At 35.5% G+C, this 27,638-nt stretch overlaps 1 protein-coding gene across 3 annotated transcripts in view; it reads right to left on the reverse strand.

Annotated features, from left to right (window-relative positions):
* The window catches only part of CACNA2D1 (calcium voltage-gated channel auxiliary subunit alpha2delta 1), a 352,862-nt gene that overhangs the window by 58,616 nt on the left and 266,608 nt on the right, over positions 1-27,638 (reverse strand). For all 3 annotated transcript variants that reach the window (XM_062491655.1, XM_062491654.1, XM_062491656.1), the window contains exons 11-12: positions 17,196-17,354; positions 12,289-12,393 (exon numbers count right to left, since the gene is read on the reverse strand). In XM_062491655.1, coding sequence (XP_062347639.1) covers positions 12,289-12,393; positions 17,196-17,354 — 264 coding nt within the window. The remainder of the gene's footprint in view (positions 1-12,288; positions 12,394-17,195; positions 17,355-27,638) is intronic.

Genomic DNA, 27,638 nt, shown 5'->3' on the forward strand with positions numbered 1-27,638 from the left:
GGGGCCCTGAACCATTTAAAGGTGTTTATACACTGGGAAAATAGGATCAAGAAAACTGATGCATGGTATAGTTGTAAGCAATTATTCTGGGGAAGGAAATAAAAACTGAGAATTATACCTGAACATGTAATACATACATACAGTGAAAGGTGCATGTTCACAGAAGTTGTGACTGCCATGAATCCATGAAATATGTTTTGCTAACTGTGAATTGTTTAAAAAATGACAGAAGGGTTTGGAGTTTTTTTCTCAGCTTGTTTCATTCCATCACAAAGAAAACCTATCTGTATGAAAATGGGGATGTTTTATACTTCAGACTAATGATCAAGACACCATTGTAGTTACACTGAAAAAAATTCAGAACTAACATTCTAATAGAACTAAAAACAATATACCAATTCAGTCAAGCTGTTCTGCAACTTCTTAGTGCCACCTTGTGGAACCTCAGCACCTCATTCTTTACTCACACAAGGGCTGCCATGTGGTGCCCCTTCCTCTGCTGCCACACAGCTACAAGAATGAAAGTATAAAATCCCTGCTGACACCTGCTACTCTACCCCTGATAAATTGACCCTAATTAGATAGAACGGGCCACTGATTATGTGATTCTTTCGTTCTTTACCCAGTTTAGACATAATCTTTGATGGGCCTCAAGTATCACTGTAGTACAAGCACAGTTCAGTATGCTCACAGTAACTTAATGTTGGACTGTTACATAATGAAGAGGAGACAGTGTCCTCTGTACTGCACAGTCTCCTCAAGTAAAGTGAAATTTTTGATCTCAACATTTTCTAGGTATGGGTATAAATCAGCTCTGTTTTATTATTTTGTATAACATATAGCTTAAGAACAACAATAAGAAAGAGAAAGGCTGTGCTCCCAAAATCACCAGTAGGACTCCACATTGATGTGCTTGAATTTTATGTTCGAGAGTCAATTTGCCTAGGTCAACCCTATCCAAAAGTGGGCTTTGGTCCAGCCTTTAGAGCCCCTCTGTCAGCAAAGCTCACATACGCACACAGAATTCAAACCATTGCTCTTTCCCTCTTCTTTCTTTGCTGCCACAGGAGCAGCCCCAGCACTTTGTCTGGGAGTGTGCCAGATGGCAGAGGCCAAAAACTTCCCAGATTTAACTCAGTTAGACCTATAAATTATTGAATAATTGTGGCTGTACGTCTATCTCAAAGGCTGTGGACACATTTCCACCAGAAGGGCTGTCTTCATCACCCCACCCTACCTCAGAAATCCCTGCACATCACTCAGTTGCATCAGGTGATTTTCTAGCTTCTCATCCTGCCTCCCACACTTCAGATAAAGAACATACTGGCATCTTCTTAACAATTCATCTGTTGAATGTTTTACTTTGACTACCCATGTTCTATTTACTCGGTTGATCTATTTGCTTCTTTGGGGAAATTTTCCCTGTTGAAATGAAAAACAGTTACATTCCTCCTTTCCCTAAGATGTTTCTCCCTGACAATCATCATTTAGCATTCTCTGAAGAAAACATATTTTTTTTTCCTGAGAATTCCTTGTAAATTTGGTGGCCCATATCAGGAGCTAGACAAGGGAGTTGACAAAGTAATTCCCACTGCACTCTGGATTAAAAGGATTTTAGGCATTTCTTTGATAGTCAAAACAACATTTGGAGGCAGCTGAGCAGCTGGAAAGGACTGGATTAATTAGAGAGATATTTACGGTTCATATTGTGACACTAAGCCCTCTTTTCTTTTTTTTTTTCATTGTCCTTGTAAATCCCAGGGAAGAAGTATTACAAATATCATCCAAGCATTTAAAAGAATATTTCAATATGTCATTTCAAGTGCTAATTTTAATCACGTACTCTGCCTTCTTCTTTCCCACACAAATAGTCTCATATATTGCTTCCTCAGTTTTCTGTTCCCATTTACTCCAGTTCCTGTACAGCATGGAAAAGTGACTGAATCTTAGGAGTGGCAAATGCCAAACAGTTGAATATTAGAAGAGGGAAAAGGGTAAGTTGGAAAAGGAAGGACCCTCAGAAACCCTCATTTCCAGCAGAATCCATTTACAAGAAGTCTCCCTGTCTGGAATTATAAATTACACAAATTTCGTGTCTAATTTTTTAATTGGCTGATGCCCACAGGAACATGAAAATTCTAAACAAAAACGATTCAGTGAGCTTTAGAAAAGGTATGCCACCTAAACAGGGGAAGGGACTTTCTCCATGCTCACATACTGTTTCTTGAAGACTGACCTGGGAACAGAACGGTATCTTAGAAGAGGAAGATTGAGGCATGAAAATGCTGCAAGTTTTCCTTTTGCTTCCATGCTTTCCTTTTCTAGGCGGAAAAAAGCAAACAGCTCCTGTGTGCTGACGGGAACTCAGCGGTGGCAGGTAGGGCTGTGCTGAGGGCAGCCTGCCCTTGCCTGTGCTTGCAGGTGGGATGTGCCATTCCCGACACCTGCAGGCAGCGCTGATGTCACCTGTCAGCAGCTGGCAAGTGCCCCAGCAGGGCTGAAAGAGCAGGGCTGAAAGAGCAAGAGCAGGGCTGAAAGAGCAGGGCTGAAAGAGCAGGGCTTCTGTGCAGTCATGGAGTGGAGAATGTCCTTCACAGCTAATGATTAATTCAAGCGGTTCACGACCACTCGTTGCACTTCTTGCCAAACTGCACCTGAAATCTCAGGACTGTCTGTGAGAACATTGAATATGTAAAGACAGCTGCCACCTATGCCGTGGGCTGTTAATGATAAACCTAAATTTAATCATGACGCACTTCACTCATATGCTGAATGATATGCATTTTCATTTCTTTTCTAATCAGTTAAATACATTACTTTTTCAGAAAGAAAATACAAGTGATTTTCTCCTTCAATCCACAGGTAAAATAACGTTGAAGGATGGGGTGTCTCCAGCCTTGGTGTATTGAACAGTTTGTACCAGAATGTTCTTAATAAATTTTGACTTAAATTTTGCATTCTTAATGGCTGAAAGTGAAGAGCAGAGAAAATTTACTTTAATAAATCATACGTTATGTGAAATGGTGCAAGCCAATTATCAGTCTATAATGTGATATAAATGAATGTTAATAATTTCCAACAAAGTCTTTTTTTAAAAAAGAGAAATAAGGAAAAAGAGGTCTTCAGCCCTAATTATAAATATGCTTCTTACAGAGAAATTTATTATAGACAAAACATTGCCTTAGAGGGTTTGTCTTGGTTTTTTGTTTTCAAATGAAATAGCAACTACAGACTAAGTTTCCAATTAAAAGCATTGAGGTTATTTTTCTTCCTGTCTACACGTAGGATTGAGAATATAGTATTGCCAGACTGCACTATAAAATTCTAAGTGATGGCTTCAAAAAATGATTTGCAAATAAACCAAATTCTTCCCTGTTTAAAATAAAATTCATATCATTAAATTCAGAATTATTTAAAAAATACATTTGAAGCTGACACTCCAGGTTTTGTGGTCATTACAGATTAGATGTTTTCATGTGCACGTGATTTATGATGAGATTATGAAGGACTAGAGTCCCACCTAAGCCTCAGTAAACACTGAATACATTACTTTGAATTTGATACAAGGCTAACATGCATATGAGTTCAACTGACATTATTGACTTCAAATTCAAGTGGAACATAGAAACAGAGGAATGGAGATACGCAATAGGATAAGAATTCAAAGACTGCATAGAGTAACTGATTCTCTTCTGAAAAGAAAAACATTTTTAAATTTTTTTCCTCTATTTTTTAAGACCTACAAAAATGTTTGTGAAAACTTCAAAATAATTAGCTCATACCTCCCTAACCATGCAAGTACAAGACTGCAAAATCAGTTTCTTACTCTCACATTAAAGACAACATATTCTGATAGCACATTCAATTCTGCACATTAAATTAAATCCTGTACCATGCAAAAGATTTGAGAATGTAACTGGGACTTCCTGGAGATGTGACAGAGCAGATTTTAGCCTTTTGTTTGAGGCTAATCAGGATTCTGAAAACCAGTCACTTTTTAAGTAGAGACTGGGGTATTTTTTTTTTTTTTTTTGCGAAGTTCTTTAGAAAATTATCTTCTAAGTGACATTTAGTAGTTCTTACTCTGGATAAGACTTCTCAAACAGAGCTCCTTCATCTCATGCACTGACGATCTCTCCTAAAAAAGCAACCCCTCCTTACAACATCTGCATCAATCTTTAATACCCTACACCGAAGTTACACAAGGTTTCTGCTTGCCTGGGTGAAATGTACAGTTCACCTGCAATTGCACTCTCTCATTTCACATTCCTTCCCTGTGCTATGCTTCTTGCATATATAAGCACATACGTCTTGCTATCCAAATGAACTGTAACTTTATTTCTCGAAATTTTTATTTCCTTCTTAACATGTCATCTGTTTAGGCTGCTGCCTGCATTCACCTTGTGCCACTATCTGCTTGTTTCAGTTTTTTCCTTATTCTCTTGTCCCCTAAAGAGATTCCTGTTCTGTAATTTCCCTCTTGGAGCCCAGATATAAACTTTTCTTTCTGTCCACTTTTTCCACCTGTGCACTGGCAAACCTTTCCATCTACTAATAGACAAATCCTCAACACCAGCCTATGAGGTGGCCTAAGCAGCATTTAGAAACTAAGATTTCTATCAAGTTTTAGAGTAATTAAATAATACCTAATTCTTTTTAAAATATTATTCAGTTTTGCTACCTTAGTTACAATGTGTATTCAAGTGGAAAAATTTTGCAATTTCTTCCCAGAAAGTTGCATTTTTAAACCAATCTTTTAAAGTTAGTCTTTGGAAAGCTCTAGACTCAGTGATCGTATAAATGTCAGAATCCTGCCAAAATGGGCAACTTTACATAAAGGCATCTCTTAATCTTCATTATCATATTCGTATTTTTTTCTTGCATCCTTTTTGTCTTCTCTATCTGCAGAAAATAATTCTTAACTTTTAAATTTTTTTCACTCTTTCTATTTTTAAATGAAGGGGAAATGCGAGCCTCTCTTATGTGGCCCTTAAATTAAAGGAACTTAAATTGTCTCCATTCTCTGTGACTGACTCATCATAGTCAGTTTTTACTTATTGCACTTCCCCTAATAAACACCAGAAGCATAGAAAAATTATTTATAACTGCAAATATATAACTTCATGCAGATAAAACTTATATTGTGAGACATAATTACTGAATATCTTGTAGCAGGTTAGGGAAATTTCTTATCCTAGAAGATGCCAAGAACAATTAATTTATTTTTTCATTTTTAAGGTAGAATTATCTGTAAATCTAGGAGCTAGAAAATACTTTGCATGAAAGATCAAGAAGTGATTTTATTGCAAGGAAAGGAAGATTTCATACAGTAAAAAAAGGATAAGAGACTCCAACAAACACAGAGAATTATCTAGCTGAGTGAGTAATGTAGGGAGATAATCTAAAGAATGAAGGATTAAAAGAAAGATGACAATTCAGGAAGAAGAAAACATTAGGTCTACAAGAAGAAACAGCTTAATGTTATATAGGATTAAAACTACTTGGAAAATTAAACACAAATACTGAGACTGAAGATGAACTCTTAGAAAAACCCCAACAAAACATACAAGCAAAAAATCCCAAATATCTAGGGGGAAAAAAACAAACATACAGAATAAAGCAAAACCCACTTATGGTTCAATAATATAACACAGTTCCAAAATGGTAAATTATGCTCTATGATGTATTTACCCAAGTGCTGACGTGCATTAAAAAATATATATATATATAGAAAATCTCTGGTATCTTGATACCACTTAAGTCTCTCTCATTGTTCAAGGGCGACAAGATGTAAAGAATAAAGAATGAATATTGAATTATGAAACTAAGATACACATTGGATGAATCATAAAGCAATTAGCTTGTTTAATTGAAAAGACAAAAGCTGGATAGCAAACTTGGAAGAAAGTTTCAACACAGAAATTGTTTCCTAAAATGGAATCGATATTACTATGGTAAGAATTACTTGTTCTTATTAAAGAATATAAAATAAAAAGAAAATAAGAAAACCTAAACCCTCTAAGCTCACTTTGTCTTAAGGAAATCTAGGAAAGCTTTCTAAAGAGGTAACTGTTGAAAGAGAAGAATGCCAATACCTAAAGAAGCTGTGGAAATGGATACTTTAAAGAAGAGGTTACATAAACATCATTAGGCATGGCCTAGCTATTAAAAGGCTCATTGCAGAAAGTCCCAGTCCTCCAATGCCTGAATTACAGAAGAATATCATCAAATCACAAGGCATTTCACAGCAATTGTAAATTCACAGGAATGAATGCACAGTTAATACTTGGGGAGGCTGAGACAGGATGCACCCTCTGATGTCTAGCCTCAACCAGCTATGCCATATGTAGCATTTTGTTTTTATAAATAAGCAAAATGCAGTCTGACTCTCTTGCGTTTGTCCCAAAACAAACATAATGTGCTTTCTAAATTAACTGATATTCTATCCTTGTTGCCTTGATTAATCATTTTATGCCATCTGCAGCATCAACCTCAATGTGATACACTGAATCAATTGCTATTACTAGTGCTTGGAATTGAAGATCAACAAAAATAGAAGTATCAAATAGCCTCCTCCATGCCAAATTTGAAGAAAATAAGCTGCCAGTTGGGTTTTATGTAACAGATACACATGACTTTAATAAAACTGATAAGGTTGCTTTTCAACAAAGCTGTATTAAAACTTTCATTAGTCTTCTGCAGTTCTCAACACCTCCACGTGGATTATTATCTTGGATGGGAGATAAAAATGCCACGTGGCAGCCCAGACTCATGTTCATAATGAAACAGCAGCAAAAACAGAAACTCACATCAACAGAGATGTGTGTACTGACACATACATGAAAAGTTTCTGCAAGCAGATCTTCCTAAAAGAACTCTCCTCAGCCCCTCTGCACTTTCTGCTGCACCTCTAAGTCTGCAGCAACCTCACCCAGGTGTCCACACACAGAACAACGCAGGGGATGCCATGGCTAAATGGGAAAGCCAAAAAAGTAGAAAAAATGTAGTGAATATTACTTCCTGATTGAAGTCTCCAAGAAAGGCTTGGTGATGTTGGGTGATGTCTAAAGATAAAGGGGTCAGTGAAAGACAGTGTGGGGAAGATGCGGCAGAGTGTTGTAGTCATTGCCAGGGCATGGATACCTGGTAGCTTAGCAGTTTAGCTGAGAAGAAGAACAGTGTTTAGATATTTTTGAAAGAGTATCACTGAACTCAGATTCTTGGTGGGGAAACAGAGCTTCACAACCGTCAGGTATTTGTGGTTCAAAATCTTAGTTTATGGGGAAAAAAATTGTGCCTAATATTGTATCGAAAAGGAAAAAAATTCCCACCAACCTCCCGTTCTCTCCAAACTGTAATTCCATGGATTTATAGACTCAAGACTTACATAGCTTAGTAATGTTCAGCTTGACTATTACTGAAGCATATTTGGGTAATGAGTATCAAAGGAGGGAGACTGCTGATATGGTATATTTAAATTCATTACTGTAGTGGAATTAATTTATGCTAGGAATTCAGAAACTGGGACAGCAGGTATATTGCAAGCCCTTAATTAATAAGTGGAGCTAAGAGGTAAAAATAAAAGGTAATTTGTCTTTAGAATAAGATGCTTTTTCTGTGAATACTCTAATAACAGTTTTCACTTTTTACTTTGACAAAAAAAGTAATGGATTATGGAATTTTTAAGTAATGACCCAAGTTTCACCCAGAATATTTTAGGTTTACCATTTGTGCATATCATGGAACATGCAAAAAACTAAAATTAACAGCTGGAGGGTGGCACATTCTTAAGGCAGAAATGACTAGGAAAAGGGCCAGGGAGCCAGTTTAAGCAGCTAGCTGAAGCTTTGTTCAGCCGTTAATTTAATTACTTTGTGTTGTATCCTGTGTCACAAGTCTACCTCACACTCTGAAATGTAAAACCTGTTGCGATGCACTCTGACAGCTGTTCAGCTCTATTCAAAGCTGACACTAGGGTTGTGAAAGATGCTGTTTCAATTTTAAGCTCTGTGAGTGACCTTATAAAGTTAAATTTGGTCAGTCTGATCCTTGATGAGAATTCCATGTGGAGTACCCAAAGTAAAAATGTCATGGACTTTTTTGGTGGCCCTTTGTAGTCAGGACCAACACTCATCTAGAATTAAACATATACCACTGCTTAAATTAACATAGTTTTAATTTTGGTTATATTAACTTGCAGTTATGCACTAACAGAAACGAAAAAAGAAAATGGTTCACTGGTAATGACAGTAGGAGGCTTTTTTTTTTAAGTGAAAGTTTTACAAGTTTTTTCTCATAAATATTTCATTTTATCACTCTATTGACATGCTGAATATGCCCCATTTGGAAGAAGTCAGTGGCAGCTGTAAGCTTCCCAGTGGAGTTCCAGCAAGCTGGAGCCTTCTCCCATAGGATCTCTGCCACTGTAGCAATTCCGTGCCCATCACATACAGATATTCTAAATGGAACTGAGTTGTTGGAAAACTTGTCTTCACATCATTTCCACTCAAATGATACTGTCAGAAAAATCGACAAAGAATGAGGTTGTATTAATCATGGCAGATAATTCTGGGAGAATGAGACATAAGACCCAATTTACAGTTCTGCTCCTACCTGAGGGGTCAGACTGATCCTGCCTCTCTGTGTCAGGTCAGTTCATCCAACACACACAAACCTCTGCCATTCTGTGAAACTTCAAACAACTAAAAGTGCATGAGGTATGTTTAAGGTCTTTTCCTACTCACAGAAGTTGAGCAATCTTTCCAATTACATATTCCAAGGGGAAAATTTGCCCCAAATATCTATGGTTTTCTATTTTTCAAGCTGAATTCAGAATTTGCACGATAAACGCCTACGGGGCATACATTTCAATTAAATTTATATTGCTATCTTCAGTGAAGCCATCTGTAGGAGGAGTGCAAATAAAATGAAATTTAGCACCCTCATTCCTGAAGTTTAGAGCATGTGTGGTATTTTACACATTTAATGTGAGTGCCCCAAATGTCACCATAAAGGTAAACATGCCAGTTTTTAAATATCAGGCTTAGCATGTAGATGCAATATGTGACAATAAAATCTGGCTTTATAAAAGGAAAAAGGCATGCAAAGGTGAAACAACTGTGATTTTCCTCCCCAAACAGAGAAAATGTTCCTCCCCAAATCTGTGTTACATAAGTTTTATAAAAATCCTCCTGTTCGCACTGTAAATTATTTATACAGACACAAAACTATTTTAAATATATCTGTATGCTATTTAAAACAGATTAAAACTTTGAAAATACAAGGACTACTTTTAAGCCTCTAGATTCTAGGCTGCTCTTTTAGTAGCTTTCAAAAGTTTATTGCATTATTTCACTTAACTTGAAGGTTGCACCAAGGACACTGCAAACAATTGCACTAAATCATGTTATTTGATGGGCTGAAATGGAAGAAACTTTCATGGCATGGTCTGACAAATTAACTGACATACAAATGAAAATACTTGTAGAGTTGAAGCAATTTTACATCAGGAAGATGGAACAAGAATTAATAGAATTGAATAAGTTGTCTTTTTTAGTAGAAAAATAAAATAATTTTACAACTCAATGGTGCCTAGGTGACTGACTATGACATAAGAATAAATGTTTTTATATGCTTTATGCAAAACACAAGGACAAGTGGGTAAATAAATACAGAACAGGCAAGAAGATGCATATGTTGATACATATTTATACCATCAACTGCTTCCACTGTAAAACACAGAAAATTTTTTAGCACCTTATATTGAATAGTCCCTCTAAAAATGACAAATATGGACATAGTCCAAAATTCACTGGATATTTATGAAATAAATTATAAATTAACTGCAATAAAGACAACAGAAACTACACCCACATATCTTTAAAATCTAATCATTTAATATAAGAAATTAGCCTACTCTGCAATCTAAGAAGGTAACACAGTACTTGGGATAATGGCTTAGAAAGATTAAAAGTGTATGTGCATTTTTCATGTTTGAATGTGTCTGCCAGTTGTGCTATTCTCTACTGATAATGAATGAACATTAAGTTACATAGAGAGGCAACAACAAAAGAATTCACATGTCATCATTCTGGAATCAAGCGTAGCCTTAGTAAGGAGAGCATTATCACAAGCATATTGTGTGTAAGTCTTATTTTTAAAAATATTAGAATGTTATGAAAGATGTTGGAAGATTTCGTTGTGACCCCTCAAAAAGAATTTAGTCTCATTAGATGTTCTCCAACCATAAATTTCCCTTCAACACTACAAGGATTGTTACTGATCGAAAGTGATAAGGGGAAAGCAAATGGTTCTTCAAATTACAACGGCATAAACTTGGTACTGCAATTCCAATGTCACCTTGGAGAAAACCAGAAAGGACTGATATCTAGCAGCTCTGTGCTCCATTAGACAAGGGACAAAAGGTAAGTGTTAATTAAGATTTGAACTTGCAGGTGCATAGACCATAAACAAGTGTAGAAGATGTGCCTTTCACTGGATCAGCAATGCATTCAATTACATATGATATTATACTGACACACAGTGACCATTATTGACGTTATACATTTGCTGATTACAATAAAACCTCCAAATCCTCCCTCGCAGGAGGTAACAAGAAAGTGTCTGTATATAGTATTTTATATATAACAGTGTACATAAAACCACCCCAACCCTTGGCTGTGAAATTTGCAGTATTAAATAACCATTTAAAATTAGTAAATCCTATATTTCATTTAATATAGGATTAAGTAGAAGTATAGTGCGTAGATATACTTCACAGAATAATCAACTGCCATAATGTGATTAAAATCATAAATCTCCAAATCTGTTTTGTTGTTTGGAATGAATATTTTACTACACTTTCCTCCTAATACAAGAAATTAAAAGAAAAAAAAAATAAGAAATGGATCATACATCTTCCCCCTTATGGATATGTTTCCTATAGCTGATGGCTGTTGCTGTAATGTGATAAAAAGCTACCACATCCAAATGTGAAGAGGAATCTCTGCATAGATTTTCAGAGTACAGCCCTATGTGTCACACAGGGCTAGGACTTCCATTCTTTCTCCCAATTCCCGGTTGAAAAAGCACTTTCAACTCAGCCACAAAGATTAGCTAAACCCCACCATATCATTCTATGTGAAGCACTGCTGCAAAGCAGCAGCAGAATGATTATTCAAGGTCAGGGACTGAATCAGTGGTCAAGATACAAACTGAGCACTGCATTTCCAGCTCTGCTTTTGAAAGGATTAATTCAAACATATGAGGATTGCCAACGTAATACTCCCACAGCTTCATGCATGTACATCCATGGCAACTGCTGAAGTGCCTTCATGAGTCATATTCTAACTTTTTACTGCTTTTTTGAAAACTAAAAACAACTCACAAAACCTTACAGATGTAGGCACATCCCCAGGCACTAGAAAAGGTAAATGCTTAGTTGCAGTGCAAATTCAGCTCATATTCCATTTCTATTCAGAATGTGATTAATCTTCTAATAATAAATAATAGTTTGCACTGAAATTTATGAGGAAATAACTTTAAAAGCTGCTATATTTCATGCACACACTCCTGCATTTTTAAATCTTTAAATATGCAAAAAGCCAGATCAGAAATTTGATTAGATTTAAAAATTAAACCCAAAACCAGCACAGCTAATAATCCAATTTATTCCAAACAACAGAACTCATCCAGGGATTCTCATGTCAAACCCATAATTCTGCTTGAACCACAGATCAAATTTCATCAGCAGAAAAGCCATCCCACTTCTTGCTAAGACAGTCAAAGGTATAATTAGCCTCACTGGGTAAAATGTGGGCTTCTTCCTGCCCAAATTATTCAAATTCAGATTCTAACCTTGAGTTCTCATTTTGCCTTTGCCTGGCAAATAATAAAAGCACATAGAAGACATTTGCAGTGAGGAGACAGAGATACACAAAAATATCCTATCATTTAACTACCTATGTTTCTGCTGGATAAATCAGGGATTACATTGATGCAAGAAAAGTGTCAATAGAAAGTTGAGTTCTTTATGTCTTACAGTGTACTTCTGCATCACTTGAGACCAACAAGTCCCAAAGTGTAAGACAGTAAATATATTTGATGATTATTCAAATAAATATTATAGATGGAAAAAGCTCTAAATGTCCTAAGAATCAATACTAATAAGTTTGTTTTTTTTAAAAAAGTACTCTATACATACACCAAATTCTCTTTCACTTCAATATTTTAATGTTTCTCTTTATGCTGTTGTATTTCATACAATAAAATCTTTCATATATCACTTACTTTTTTGTCTTCATTATATTTGTGGAAAATTTCTTGTGCTCTTTCTTCACCACCATCTGTAAACAGCATAATAATCTTATTGCAGTTAGCTCTGGAGACACTGTGCTGTAGGAGATACAAACAGAAGAGTTTTTACATTTCAGGCTATAAGGAGTGACAACTGTTATATCTGATGGCTTTTATAGCTACATATTTACTGCTTTAACATGGTAACGTCAAAACATGGAAAAATGCTTTAGAATTTCATTCAATACTCCCTTATGAACAAAAAATATAAAATAAAATAAAATAAAATAAAATAAAATAAAATAAAATAAAATAAAATAAAATAAAATAAAATAAAACAAACCCACTTTTCTGTTCCATGATACTTAAATATGAGGCACTTCAGATCTGGCCCAAGAGTGGAATAAAGATTTGTTAGTTCCATTCATCTCCAACATGAGGGGAGCTCTTTAGCTCATTCTCCTCACAGCAACCCCACAGCATTCCTCCACAGACGTTCTGCATGGGACTTGCACAGTGAGGATCTCTAATTATTTTTGCTATTATCTTTTCTCATCCTTACTTTTTTCCCCTTATCATTACTTTCCTTGTGGAAACTGGGGAACAATGGACCTGTAATGAATTACTGAATATGTGTTTTTTTTCTGTTGGACTCCTACTCACAAAAACTTTCTAGCTGACTGCTTGAATAAAAACTCTGTTAATTTAAGTGTCCTATAAGATATCCACCTTAGAAGCTTTGAAATGTTTTTTGTCATTTTTCCTTAAAATGAGCTTCATCTTACAAATCTTTAATTCTTTCATGTTGTTTTTAAAATTAGCAATACTCTCAAGTGCATAGCTAACCTTTAGAAAAGTATTTTAGAATAAGGTTTAAATAATATATTGCAGCCAAGATACGGTCACCTAGATTATTAAAATCTTTCCATCACTTGCTTTTCCAATTATGTTGCATCTCAGAGCTGAAAAACAGTGTGTTCCATTATTTCTGGAGAGCAAGCCTGAAATAGAATTAAGAAGCCCCTCTCACTCCTAATTCATCAAAGTAACTAGTAAAGCCCCTGAGAAAAACACAGTGTGTTTTGCAAAGAAATAAAAACATGGTTCCACAGCCAGATCAACAGAGGTGAGCATGGATTTTGGCTCCTCTTTCTGTATTTGCTAAAAGTTAAAAACCTAGTCTAAGCAAATTGCTTATTACTTCTGCTGCCATTCCTTGCCTTTTTTGTTGCATACAAATGGTCCCAGTCAGACACACCTTGTTACTTCTGAGTAGTTGGATGTGAAAGACTAAAACTGGAGATCCAATGAAAAAAAATTCAACTTCTCCTTCCACAAGTCTGAAGTTTGCTATATGAATTTACTCCAGAACCAGGAAGATTAATAGGACAGCTGTCCTTACAAAGTCCCCAGTCCCCCCCTTTTTACTCAGAGTGACTGTCCCCAGGCTGGTCAGGTATGATGAGCCCACGCCCCTCTGCTACTTTTCATTCTACTAACTGGTCGAATTCCTGTTCAATATTCAGTGATGAATTAATTATTTTCTTACAATAACTACTTTCAAATGTAATAATTTTGGGGAGAAACACAAGAAGAAGAAGAAAAAAAAAGAAAACAAGCCCGAAGATTCTCTTATATGTAGCAACATATAAAACCTGCCTGAAATAAATACCTTCTATCCAACCTCAACAGAACACTGTGTTTCAGTTGGAATTAAATTATTTATGACCATTTTTTGCTGGTGAAATATAGCTTGCAAGATACTGCTTTGGGCTGCAATTCTCTCGATATTAAAAAAGTAATAAAGTAGGGTTGGATACCTCATAAATAAAGAAATTCACCTGCATTTACAGTGATTTAATATATAGACCAAACTAAGATCAGAGGGACAAGGAAGGGGACCAAAGCTTGCTCATATTATGGAACTTTTCTGAGGACTTTGAAATAAGCACTACTATTGGCAATGGGAAATTGAGATAGGCCTTGCTTTCACTGACAAAACCAGGGCTTTTTTTTTGTTTACTTAACATCTGTATCAGAAAAAAAGCAGCTTTATCTCCTCATACAGGAAGGCATTTACTTGCACTACATTGTTTAGACACTAAAGTCATGTGACAAAAAAAAAAATCCAAGGTTTTAGCCTCTAAACATTATTGGAAACCTGAACATGAATGAACTCAAATCATATGATATTACCCCATCCCTGGAAGTGTTTAGGGCCAGGATGGATGGAGTTCTGAGCACCCTGGTCTAGTGGAAGGTGCCCCTGTCCATGGCAGGGCTGTTGGAACCAGATGATCTTTAAGGAATTTAAAATACATCCTCATCTCCCCACACTCCTTCGGTCTAAAATGGAGAGATACTGGCTCAGAGAGTGAAGCCACAACAGATTGTGAAAAGCTGATGTTGTAATTTCATCACTTTTGTGAACAGTTTGCCTTAGAAGTCCAATGGGCCACAGCTCAGAGGGAAGGTGTTTTCTGTACAGGAGCTTCCCCAGGACAAGAAACAGCTCCTTAGCTTAAACCACAAAACAATACAAGTGGGATTGGGCTATGTATTCAGTTTTAGGTCTCGCTTCTATTCCATACGTATCTTACCTTTTTCTTTCAAACAGGCAAGCAAGACATGATCCATTTTATACTGTTGAGCTTTTATAAAATTGTTTTTGTTTTATACAAGTTTCACAACTTTAAAATTAACTCTTTAGGTGGCAGGTTACAATTATATATTGTGACACGACACTTTAGGAATGCATTTTTCACTATTTTTCCTTTAAGAAATCATAGACATTACAGTATAAGGGAAAAAACCCCTCCTGAACTGCTAAAGTTGAAGCAACATGATTTTCAATGAAATAGCAAGTTAATGTAACAATAAATAATGGGAAAATGCTGAATTAAAAATATAGAATCTAGATTATTGCTAATCACATGAATTATTATGTTAGAAAACTTAAGTGCCTATTTCCACTCAGGAACACATCAGACAGCAATTTTTTTCATGGTACCAAACTCTACTTTGGTGTACTGGAAAATTGTTTTAAAAAATTACCATCCCTAAACAGTACCCATAAAATTATTTTGATAATTTGAGCAATATTGCATTTATATGGACCTTACAGCAATTGGACTATTTGAATTCATAAATATACAACTGGAAACCATCCCAAAACATATTTTTTATTATTTATTTAATCCTGTATTATACCACCATATTATATTATCTTTTCACCAGAGTCTTGGGCTAAACCCATCACCAGCCCTTTACTCCTCCTGTTAAATGATTCACCAGTATTTGGAGAGGATGAGCACATATCCAGAAGCTTGTGCAATCCATAATGTCCAGCCATAACTTCCAGTCTTGCAGAGATCATGTGAAGCTAATCACACTTTTGCCTCCAGCTACAAAAGAGACAGTCCCACTTTAACACTGATCCCTAATTATTTTTTTAATACTTTAGTCTACAAAAAAAGTCCAGTTTCAGGCTTCCACTGTGTTCAGCTTTTCTTAATGTTGCCTGTACACAAAGTATGTACTTGGTGCTGCACCAAATGTAGTCCATAACTGTAAGAAAATATCAGTGTTATGAGGAAACATATTTGGTAAGATTTCTTGTCTTCCTGGTTCCCTCTGCATAAGATGTCAACAGGCACAGAAAAGGGGAAAATGTCATCCAGCCTGGTGCAAAATGTCCAACAGACTTCAAAATATTGTTTGTGGTATTATATAACCATCAGCAGAGGACACCTACTCATTTCCCAGCCATACCCCTCTGCTATTCTGAATAGTGGTATACTGAGAAAATTCCCATACAAACATTGCATTTTCCTTTCCTCCATCAAAATTTAAAAAGCTTATGATTTTTTTTACATCAATCTAGCTTTAAACTGCATATGCAATTTCAGGGAAGTGTCTTGAATTTCAGAAAAACAAAACAAAACAAAACAAACAAAAAAAACAAACAAACAAGCAAACAAAATAATAATTAAAAAAATAAAAACAAAATAACCCAAAAAACCATAACCAAAACCAGCAAGGATAATAATATATTTCTTACTTGTTAAGCCATACCTTACCTCTTGTAAAGCGATGCAGCTTTATTTACACTAAGGTTTAAGAAATAGTATTACTACTTCAGGCAGGGGAGAAGTAGAACTATTTTTTAAAATAACTACATGAACCATTTAAAATTTACTAACAAAACTCCAAACTTTGCTATAAATAGGAAACATTGCTATTCAAAAAGCTAGTTCCTGCGTGGAAATTAGAAAGTGCAATGTATTTAAAACATAGAAACAACACATTTAATTACTGAGGAAATGATTCATTTTATACATGAGAAAGAAAGGAATCAGAATAGTCTCAGTGAGTGAATACTACTCCTTAGGCATCATCGGGTGCCTAGCATTCCTCTATTAACTACCTCATTTCCACCCCTCTATCTTGCTCAAACCATGGTAAAGTATTTATGACTTCTAATAAGTTTGAAATTGTAGGTTAACTAAGCATTGCTAGGAGATGATGTGGTAACAATTTAAATAATAGCACAGTAACACAGATCTTTCAATTTTAAAATTAACTGCAAGTCAACTACTACCACAAGTATATGTTAACTGGGAATCACGTTAGATGAAAAACCAGCTGAATGAATGAAGTAAAACAGTACAACAGATTGAAAACCAAATTAATTCCAAAGTCATAGCAACCTGCTGGGGAACCTGCAATGACAAAAAAAAAAAAAAAAAAAAAACCAAAAACATAGCTGGGATAAATTTACTTGTGAAGTACAGGTTTTCACTTCTAGCACTTCATTCCACAATGAAGGAGCATGCAGTGGCCTGCTGAACATTCCAGTTCTTCTTCACATGGCAGCAGAGAGATCTTACTTAAATACTTACATTTAGCAGCTGTTCAAAAGCATAGCTAAAGCCTTTTTTGTAATCCGTAATTCCTTTAGCAGAGATTTTATAGACAGCTTCTTTCAGTTTCTTCTTGTTCCTCACGTTAGCTTGGACAAGATGATTAAAGCAACTGACATTCTGAGCATTATTATTAAACTGCAGAATAAATAGAAACAGCATTAAAGACAGTTAGTTTTCTTTTCTGTGTACTGCAGCATTAAAGCTTTAAGTTTTCTGGATCTTTGTGAGATAAAGAATGTCAAACCTAGATTTTAATTTCCACTAAACAGAACAACCAGTAGTGACTGGAGATTCCAAAATGAGACTGTAAATTTTTAGAAACCACGTATTTGATGCTTCACTCTGTGGCAACCCAAAAAAATCTATGACTATAGTGGAAAAAATCCCACTAATTTTGTTTCAAGTTTACATAAAGAAATAAAGAAATAAAAGTCAGAAATGCAGAACTGAGAAAATTTAAAAAAAAAATAGATGAAGATATATTTTACTTCTTTTAAACCCCTGAAAAATATTGGTTGGGTTATCAGGTGACTTCTGTCTTTCATGAATTAGCTTAGTGGTTTACAATGTAAGTTGCAGAGCAGACTCGATTGCTATATGTAAATTATGGAAAACAAAATACACTCTGAAGCACAGGGGAGTATAGCTGCAAATATGAGAATACTGATGTTAGCAATAGTAACGTGTGTCTTGAGAACATACATACTTCTGCTGTCTTACTCACACATCCCTAAAAACTACTCCCTGAAAAATAATCTATATGATATTCTGACATTATGTAAAAACATTAACAGAATTTTTCTGAAGTGCAAAATGTTGTCTGCACAAGTGGAAATCAGTTCAAGATTGCATTTAAATTTGTCTCTGTATAAACATACAAATATTGACTTATACTAAAATACAGACCTCACTATTTACATTTCAAATGAAAGCAGATTATTATGCCTCTTCCTGATTATGGATGTTCAGTGAAAGTAAACATAAATGCAATTTTATCCTGTCAACCTGGTGCAGTGCCTTAAAACAACTTAGAAGTCAATCCTCATTGGCTTAAGTTTCACTACTTCTAACTAGTTCAGTAGTGCTTTGTAGATTAAAAGGAAAATAAGGTCACAGGTTTCAATAAATGCTCAACTACTTACATGCCTAAAATAAATCACTAAGTATCAGCACAGAGTACAGAGAGAGAATTCCTTTCAGCAGCAAATAGCAACCTGTAACTGTTGGACACTTAGAACAAAGATGAAAAGGATGAAAGGACTAATAATATTAAACCATATTTAATAATGCTTAGTATTTAAATTCGTGCTATTAGGGGATTACACAGTATGATCTTAATGTATTTATTCCATGTGGCCCAGAAAAGGTGGTTTTTTTTGGTACCAATCAAACCCTGAATGTTTTGCTGCTTAAGAAAAAACCATGAATTGATCACACAACTGTAACCAGTTCACTTTGATGCAAAACACTGACACACTCAGTGATACTTCCAATGAAAGTTTCTTACAGAAGCAGCCAGTAAATCACCTAATGAGCATTGGATACATAAACCATGTGGGAGTGGAAACAGTTACTGTGCCGTGGAATTATTTCAGTTTGGCTCAACCTAAATTTATAGCCATGATAGGAAAATTAAAGACACACAGTAATTTTATAAAGACAAGATCTGAAAACCAATTGAAATTGTGAGTTGGGGTAAAAGTACAGAAATTGTACTTGGAAGGTAGGAAAAAAAAAGAATTTGTAGGGCAGGTCTGCCTTTCAAAAGTCTATTCCATCTGAAAAAATAAAGTGAAAACACTCCTCTGTTTCACCAGTGATATTATATAGAAATTATTTAATGACCTAATATAAAAGAAATCCTTAATTCAGTCCTATGGCCTGTGCATGCCTTGTCTTGGCTGTAGCAAACAGCAGTTTATACATTCAAGTGAAAATTTAGTGATAAGAGAAAATTTCTGCCTTGAATGTCACTAACATTAAACTGCCAATCTAAGCTGCCTGCTAACAGTCCTGCAAATATATCAGGATAATTATTTCTAAGAAGGTCAGGTGTCCAGCACATGGATTGGTAATTATGGCTATAGAAATGATTTTAAAAATATTTTCAGGAAGACTGGTTCAAACTGTGCATGCAGCTGACAAGGAAACTGTGCCATACTACACTTATACATTAAACTGTACTGCACTTTACTCACACTTTAAACGCTGTAAAGTGAACAAGGGGTCTGCATCAGCAGATGCACAAACGCTGATACAAAATGAAGGAGAGAAATGACACATTTGTAGCATGGAGAGTTACATCAACCAAAGTCTGCAAATGCTGTAATTTAATTAAGCAAATATATGAGCCAGCTGTTTGCAGAGACATCAGTCAACATTAATGTTAATGCCAGTCAAAAAAGCAGATGAGCAGTTTTTGATTAGATGAAGGACTCAGTAGATGGAACAGCAATCCTCCAGAATAAACATTTCCTTGTTTGCTAGGACATGAAGGCAAGGCTCAAACCTAACTGATGAAAATGATCAAAGGGGGAAAGAAAATTCAGGGGTGAATCTAATTAATCCGAACTCCACTAAAGTACTGAAGTAATGGAAGTATTTCAACTGTGAAAGCCACCAGCTCATCCTTAAAACTGACTTTCCATATGTGGCAAACACCTGGACCATTCAAAATTAAGAGTTAGCCACAAAGGCAGCTTTTAGTTAAGCTCATCTGAAACGTAATAGCAACAGTGGCACTATAACTTTTTACATGCTAAGATGTGTAAAAATGTACTCATCTTAATTTACAAGCCAAAATAGCTGCTGTAAGCCTTTACTGATTACTGGTCACATTGTCTGATCCCTAAGAGGCATAATAATGCTTATTTCAGTTCACAAGATTTCTTGAAAGCACAATCACTTAGTATTTAACTGAAGAAAGAAAATGTAAGCTTTCAAAAACCGGTTGCCATTTCAGAAAGTCCATGTTCTTACAAAATGAAATCCTATCAAAGGTGTAAAATCAAGGAAATTACAACCCATTCTTTATTGAACAAAGTACTCTATGTGTATCTATGTGAAATATGTCAGTTGGGTATTTATGAACCTGGCATTCCCCTTAATTATTGCAATAAATATAATCATATGTAAAAATAGCGCTGTTGGTAAAAAGGAAATAAATTGAATTTTTATGATGTCGTGGACTCAGTGATTCACTAACAAAACAATATATGACATTTAGAGGCAAAGCATTCAATTGTTAAAATGTAAAGCCACGCTATAGAGTCTGTCACTGTCAATGACAGCTCCTATTTTTTCAAGTATATTAAAAGCTTGTTCCTTAGCTAAGCTAAAATAAGACAAGCTTGCAGCAAAACAGTTGGGAATCATGGAAAACAGGATAACCTTGAGCTTTTTATTTTAAAGCATCATGAAGTATTAATATAATTAAATCTGTCTTGTAATTATCCCTGCAAGGTATAGGATCTAGATGCACTTTCCACTGGATTATTTCTCACTACCTCATTCATTTATATCTTTTTCAGTCTGCACCTTTGGGATGTCCCAGAACAATCCTCTGTTCTGAGAAAATTAAGACCTTCTCCTCACAGCTTTGGGCAGGAATAACTCAGCCATCTACTGGGGCACAAAAAGTCTCAAGAGAACTTGGCCTCATTGACCTCAGACCACCAGTACAATCTTTGGCCATATATGGGGCAACTCAATGACCTGGAAGATAAGAAAACCAATTCAGCTGACCATGAAAGTCCAAATGAAGGGTTTTGAGCCTAATGCTGCATGATCTTTGTCATTCTGGAGAAGGCGTGAAACAGAAATACTAATCTGAGTCTTACAAGGACTTTATCCTCTGATTCAGAAAAGGATGCACTTGCAAAAAACCAAGTGGGAAAAAAAAAAAGTGAACAATTCTGCAGAATTGCAGCGAAAGATTTAAATGCTTGAGACCTTTCCCCTCCCTTGGGTTCTTCCACTGAGCTCTGGGCTCCTCCAGGGACATGGAGCTCTCCAATCCACAGTGCCCCAAGAGCTGAACTTATGGAAAATAGGAGGCTGTCATTCTTAAAACCACTTCTGATTCCAGAATAGCTATTTATGCACTGCTAAAATCCTCCTCTTTTCCACAATCTCAACCTGGAAATCATTCCAATAAAATTACTAAAACTGCTGCCACAACATGAGGCTATTAGGGAATTTATGGGAAGTAAAACAGAAATATTGGTGTATTTCCTATGTCTGGTCCCACGCTAAGTACTTTGTGGATATGCAGATCAAAAAAATGAATAACAAGACACTACAGACAGGTGTTTTCATTAAGAAGGCAGTATAAGACAAAAGAAGGGGGTGAACCCCCCCAGAGAAAACATCTGCAATGAAGAAAGAAAGTATCTGAAATCAGAATTGGGATGTACAGGGACTGAAAAAAAAAAACATTTCAGAAAAAAACAAACAAGAAAACAAACAAACAAAAAAACAGAAAACAAAATAGATCAGGAGAAAACCAAACTCAAACTAAACAATTAGTAATATATTGTGGAATTCTTTTCCAAAACTGCATTCTTTTTAACACATTACCTTCCTAGCAGATACAAACAGCCCTGTCTACTGAGAACTTCTTTTATAAATCTGCCTTTTGCACATACCAGCCAACCTCTCCCCAGCTGACAAATTTCAGGAAGTTACACAGAGCATGTAACTCCCAGGGCCATCCACACTTTAACATTACAGTCATTTTCAAATATTACTCAATATCTTGGACTCCTGAAATAACTCAGGACTTTTCTCATTTCACTGGTGAGAAATGTGAAGCAACAAAAGAAATAAAAAAGTAAATCCAAGGTAAAGGCATGGCTTTAATCTTAATTGCCCAATAAAAGAATATGTTTTTTTCCCTTTCCTTTATGCAATTAATTCCAAGTTCTCAAATTTGCCTTTTAACTTGATATTAGCCATTTCGCTATAAGCCATTTAAACTCCACAGTCAAACAGGGCACACATTTTTAAAGCATGGATTCTCATAAACATTTTATCCCTTAAACTTCTTCAAAATGCACATACAGCTAATGCCATTTATTCTGAAGACTAAAGCACTGTGAGGGAAAAATACTTGATTTCACAGACAATGTATTAATAGATTAATCTTTCAAATTCTCTTCTGTATACCCATCCATCCATCCATCTCAATAATTCTAAACAGATCTCCATCTCCCAAGGAGATATATAAGTGATATAAACTTAAGGGATATAAATCCAAAATCCAATGTCAATCATTCTGTTGGCAAGTGTAGGAGGTTATTAAAAATACAAATAAAACATTTCAATTGATTCTGGTTCTTTCACAAAAGAAAACACAGAACATTCCCTTCATTATACTGCCTCAGAATTCACATTTCCATAATGCTAGCAAAACAAGTAAGCTTTGAAAAGAGGATTAAAAAAAATGTTTTAGAGAATTAAAGAATAATATTTGGGGCATTATTTTATTTTTACCAGAAGGTGCTTATTGCTGTTTCTGACTCGTAACTTTTTTTTTTCTGCTATATCCAATAGAAATTGATCTATCTATATATATATATATATACATAAATATAAATATGTACAGTTATTTCCTTAATTATTTGACATGATCAAGAAAGCAAGCTTCAGTCAACATTTACCAATGCTCTCTGGACAAAACATTAATCCACTCAGGAAAGCCACAGTTCTCAGAAAGAACAGCAGTAACTTAACATAAATCCCCACAAGAAGAAATAGGGGAAATCAGCATGAACTCTGTGATTCAGTTTGAAAAGGATGAAATCTGTAAAGCAACTCATTACTGCAAAATGCAAAACCAAACTCCAATAAATTGAAAACAAAAAAAAAAAAATAAAAAATAAAAAAAAATAAAAAAAATAAAATTAAAATCTTTCAAGTTATAGTCACTAGGTGGCACTAGAACAATAAAGTTGAACTGGTCATTAAAGTACCATGAGATGCGGTATTCGGTATTTCTGTTGGAGGACATTGGCACCTTCTGCGACTAGAGTAAAATTCTCATTTCAACTAAACGAATAGAATAGATTTGTGTTCTGAATGATTGAAAAAACAAAAATATTAAAATCTAAACTTCCTCCTTAAAGGAAAATTTCCACATCTTGAACACAAACTGTCCCGACTCTAGAAGGATGAAAATTATGGAAAAGTTGTGCACCAGCCTACGTTCTAAATGTCCTTCTGTGCCTCCAAAATCAGCAGAAGTGATAACATAAAGTATGTAGGGCCAGGTCTTTGTAAAACTTCAGGTTTTCCCAATCATCTTTACCTACTGCCTCCCTCTTCTGTCAGTTTGTTTACTGACATCTATTGATTCAATGCATCATGTTTAACCAGGATCTTCTGGAATTGCATTTCTAAGTTAATAATAAAAAGACACCAAACCAAACCAAACAAGATACCAATCAAAAGAAAAAAAAAAAAACAAATACAAACACCCCCCAAAAAACTAACAAAAAAATACACAACAAAACAAAAACGAAAGCAAAAAAAACAACAAAACTCTAGGAAAAATTCCCTTTCCAAAATTTTGAACATTAAATGAGAACCTTACTTAAACTGCATGAAAGCTGCGCATTTTTAAGCATTCGTAAATGTTTCTCTTTTATAGAAAATCATATAAATTTGAACCAGCCAGTAATGTCTACTCTCAAATTTGCTAGTCTACACATTTCAAATACCAAAATCTGAATATCTTAATAAATCAACAACATCATTCCAGGAAAACTGAAAGTTGAGGAAAATACAGTGAGTTTGCTGAAGACTTACTACTGCAGCTGACTTTCAATCTGCTGAGGTTTGTTGCTATGCTACTTCTACCTCGTGGCTAAATCAGCTTGGTGACCCAGTTGTATCTACACGTATTAAATGAGTAATAGTGAAATAGATCTGACTTCACCAGGCTTTCATTTTGTAGCTAAATCTGGCTTCGTCATTGTCTGTTTTTGTTTTTTTTCTTCTTCAACTGCTGCTTTAGGCTTGATAATAGGATTTCAGGATAATCCCAAGAATAACTGAATCTTGAATAAAGCCAGTTAGAATCTGTATTTGAGCAGTGAGAAGATATTATAAATATTTATCAGCACCCATTTAGAGAATAGTATGAAGGCAATTTGCAAAGTTTTATTCCCATGTAAATTCTCAGTACACAGAAAAGTCTGAGGCAGCTCAAGCAATAAAGGTCTGTAATTTGATGAGAGAGAAAATAATATGTGATATCAAAGTTCACCATTCCTATCTTCCTATAGAATAACTTCTTTCTTTTATTCTATGACTTATGTACAGATAGTCTTCAGTGCAATCCTACAGATACATAGTAGAGAAAAATATAAGAAACTTATTCAAGTACTGAGATGGAGAACATCTGCATTTCTTAAACTGTATTTCAAATATCAATGAAATGAAATTAGGATTATATGCCAATTTTTACTATTGGTATTTCCTGAGATTTAATATGTATCACGTTTCTTTTCACTGCTAAATATACATGTATGTCCATTGTACAGCAGAATTAGCAAAATTCAACAACAATAAAACTGTCAGATCAATTAACAGCTGTTGAAAAAAAATATTGTACAATAATATAATATAAATATGAGGGGAAAGACCAAATACAAGGCCAAAGTCTGCTCTCATGTTAACCTTTATAGTCAATATTATTATCTGTACATAAATCAGTGCAAAGTTCCCACTAAGTACCTCAGGATTAATATTCAGACCACAAAGTATGATGCTGCACTGCCAATCTCAGAATTACAACACAGAACATCAGTGTAGGCTGAAAGATGAATTTGCTTAGCAAGATGAAATTTATAGTCTTTTTATGCTGCTGCAGCTGTTAGTATGCATTATTTACTTAAAATCATGTGTTTCTGACTTCTACTGAAAAATTCAGTACTGTAAACTTCAGCATCTCCCAGGGAAAGCTGGCTGACCTGAACTACAGCACTGCTGCAGGGCTGCAGCCCTGCAGCCTGCCCTCCATGCCACTGCTCCCCACATGCACTGGGGAGGAGAGCTACAACAGGAAGAAACTTCCTAAAAAAATTATTTTGTAGAGCTTTCTTGTTATCACTTGACAGGGAGAATCTTCATTCAGTCAAATTCAAGTTGTTTAAAACATGAAGAACCCTTGCCAAAAAGATGAATCATGAGAATATATCAAGTTGGAAGGGATCCATAAGGACCGTCAATCTAACTCCTTGCTCCATGCAGGAATACCAAAAACTAAACCACAGGACTAAGAGCATTGTCTAGCCACTCCTTGAAGTCTGACAGACTTGGAGTAATGACCAATTCCCAGGGGAGCCTCTTCCAGCACCAGACCACCCTCTCAGTGAAGAATCTTTTCCCAATGTCCACACATTCCTCATGCGCCCTCACTGGACATCAGATATAAAGTTAAGTATTAAACTGTTACCTACAGATTCTCTTGATATGAGAGGTTGCTACTCAGGGTATGAAGATGAAAGTTTAATTGGTGCAAGAAGTTAGAAGACAGACACAAATTTTAGCATCAGCTCACATGGCAGAGGGACAGCAGGGGGCTGCAGTATCACCTCTGCATTCTCATCTCTTGACTCCCGTGTGTCTGTCTCCCTTTTAGTGCAGAGCACTGCGCCTGGCTGGGCAGGAGCCTGGAGCTCCAGAGCAGTGAGGAGGCTGCAGCAGCACAGTGCTGACAGGGGAGATGCTGCTGCTAAGGCAGGAAGGGAGACAGGAGGGTAAAGTGTGAGTCTTGAAAGTGTGAGACTTGAGAACTCAGCGAGTATTTCATTCATGCTTTGCCTAATTCAGGAGATCCTTTTGATTCACTCCAAACTAAGACACTGCCACACATAATTATATTACCTAACAAATAGATGACTGTTATAGAAAGTATGTTTTTAAAAGGGGGATCACAGAACAAATATCCTCCACCTTATGTGAAAACTTTAGGATAGCCCACATTTTCTTATTTTTTCACTAACGTGGTGAGTCATCTTTCTCCTGGAGAATCATTAAAGCCAGTCCAGCCCAGCCTCTTCTGAACTGGTAAGGAATGAGTTTATTGTTCAAGAAACCATTCTCCCATACACATTTTTAATGATACTGTCACAATGCTTCCTGATTATAGTCTCCTAGTTGGGAAGCTGACTCAGCAATGCATTTTTGGTCCAGCATCTGGCAAACCATAAAACATCCCAAGATCAATGATATGATCAAAGAAAGGGCCTCTTTAGTAAGGTTTGTGGTTTGCTGAAAATCATGAAACTGGAAAGACCCAACAGATTTATTAACCAGTGGAACCATGAGGCAGAGTTATCAAATTATTTTACAAACCACTCAACCATGCATTTTAAATACAACTCTTCTTATACTACTACTCTTTTTGCATACTGCTAATATACTAGAGAGCTCAGATTAATTCTGGAAGTCACAGACATCCATGCCATGCGTTGTTAGAAGTCTGATTCCCTGACATTTGACAGCTAAAAGAGGAGACAATAAAAATGTGTATTGATGCCCAAAGCAATCCCTCAAAGTAGGAATGGAGGTGACTTTTCTAGTTATCTGGAGCTGTCAGCTATATTGCACAGTAATAACTGTACAGTTTCCAGCAACATTCCTGCTCCTGACATCCTAATATAGAATTTGAGCTTCTAATTCCCATTCCCTTTGGGTCTTCATGCACTCAAGCATCCTTCCATGTCTTTTTTTTTCTTCTTTTTTTTTTTTTTTTGTATCTTACACACATTTTGAACATTTTCCTTCCGCAGCAAGCTATAGTTTTTAACTGTAAAGTTCATTTCAGGTTTGCACAGGAGTTAGTATAGAATATTTAAGAGAAGAACCCTTAAATAAGAGTAAGGAGATGGATTTAGTTGTTTTGGAGATGAAAAAGTTATATAAAACAGAGGTGCTAGTCCTAGAGGTCTCTAATAGATAAACTTGTATGTGTGTTCACACAAATGCATTTGTGTTATCTGTGTGCATGGCCTGATTTATATATATATATATATATGTGTGTGTGTGTGTGTGTGTGTGTGCACATATATATGTGTGTATATGTATATATTATGTATGTATGTATATAATATGCATATATGATGTATACATGTGCTCCATGTGCCAGTTGGGAAAACACATAGTAGGATATTTGGCACAGAGCTGCAGCAGCCTCAGCTCTCTTGGGGTGCTGAATTCAGCATGATATGCTTTCCCCTAGCAGGTAAAATAATAGATGTATAAACAAAATAAATTCCAGGGCTCAGATGGCTTGGTTATTAATTTGTAATTCTAAAAGAAAAATAAGTTTTTTGTTTATTTGTAGCTATGTAAGGCTCAGTTTAAACGAGAAATTAAGAAAAAAAAAAAAAAAACAAACGTTGAAACACATTC

Source organism: Cinclus cinclus, chromosome 4, assembly GCF_963662255.1.
Source record: "Cinclus cinclus chromosome 4, bCinCin1.1, whole genome shotgun sequence".
Classification (NCBI taxonomy): Eukaryota; Metazoa; Chordata; class Aves; order Passeriformes; family Cinclidae; genus Cinclus; species Cinclus cinclus.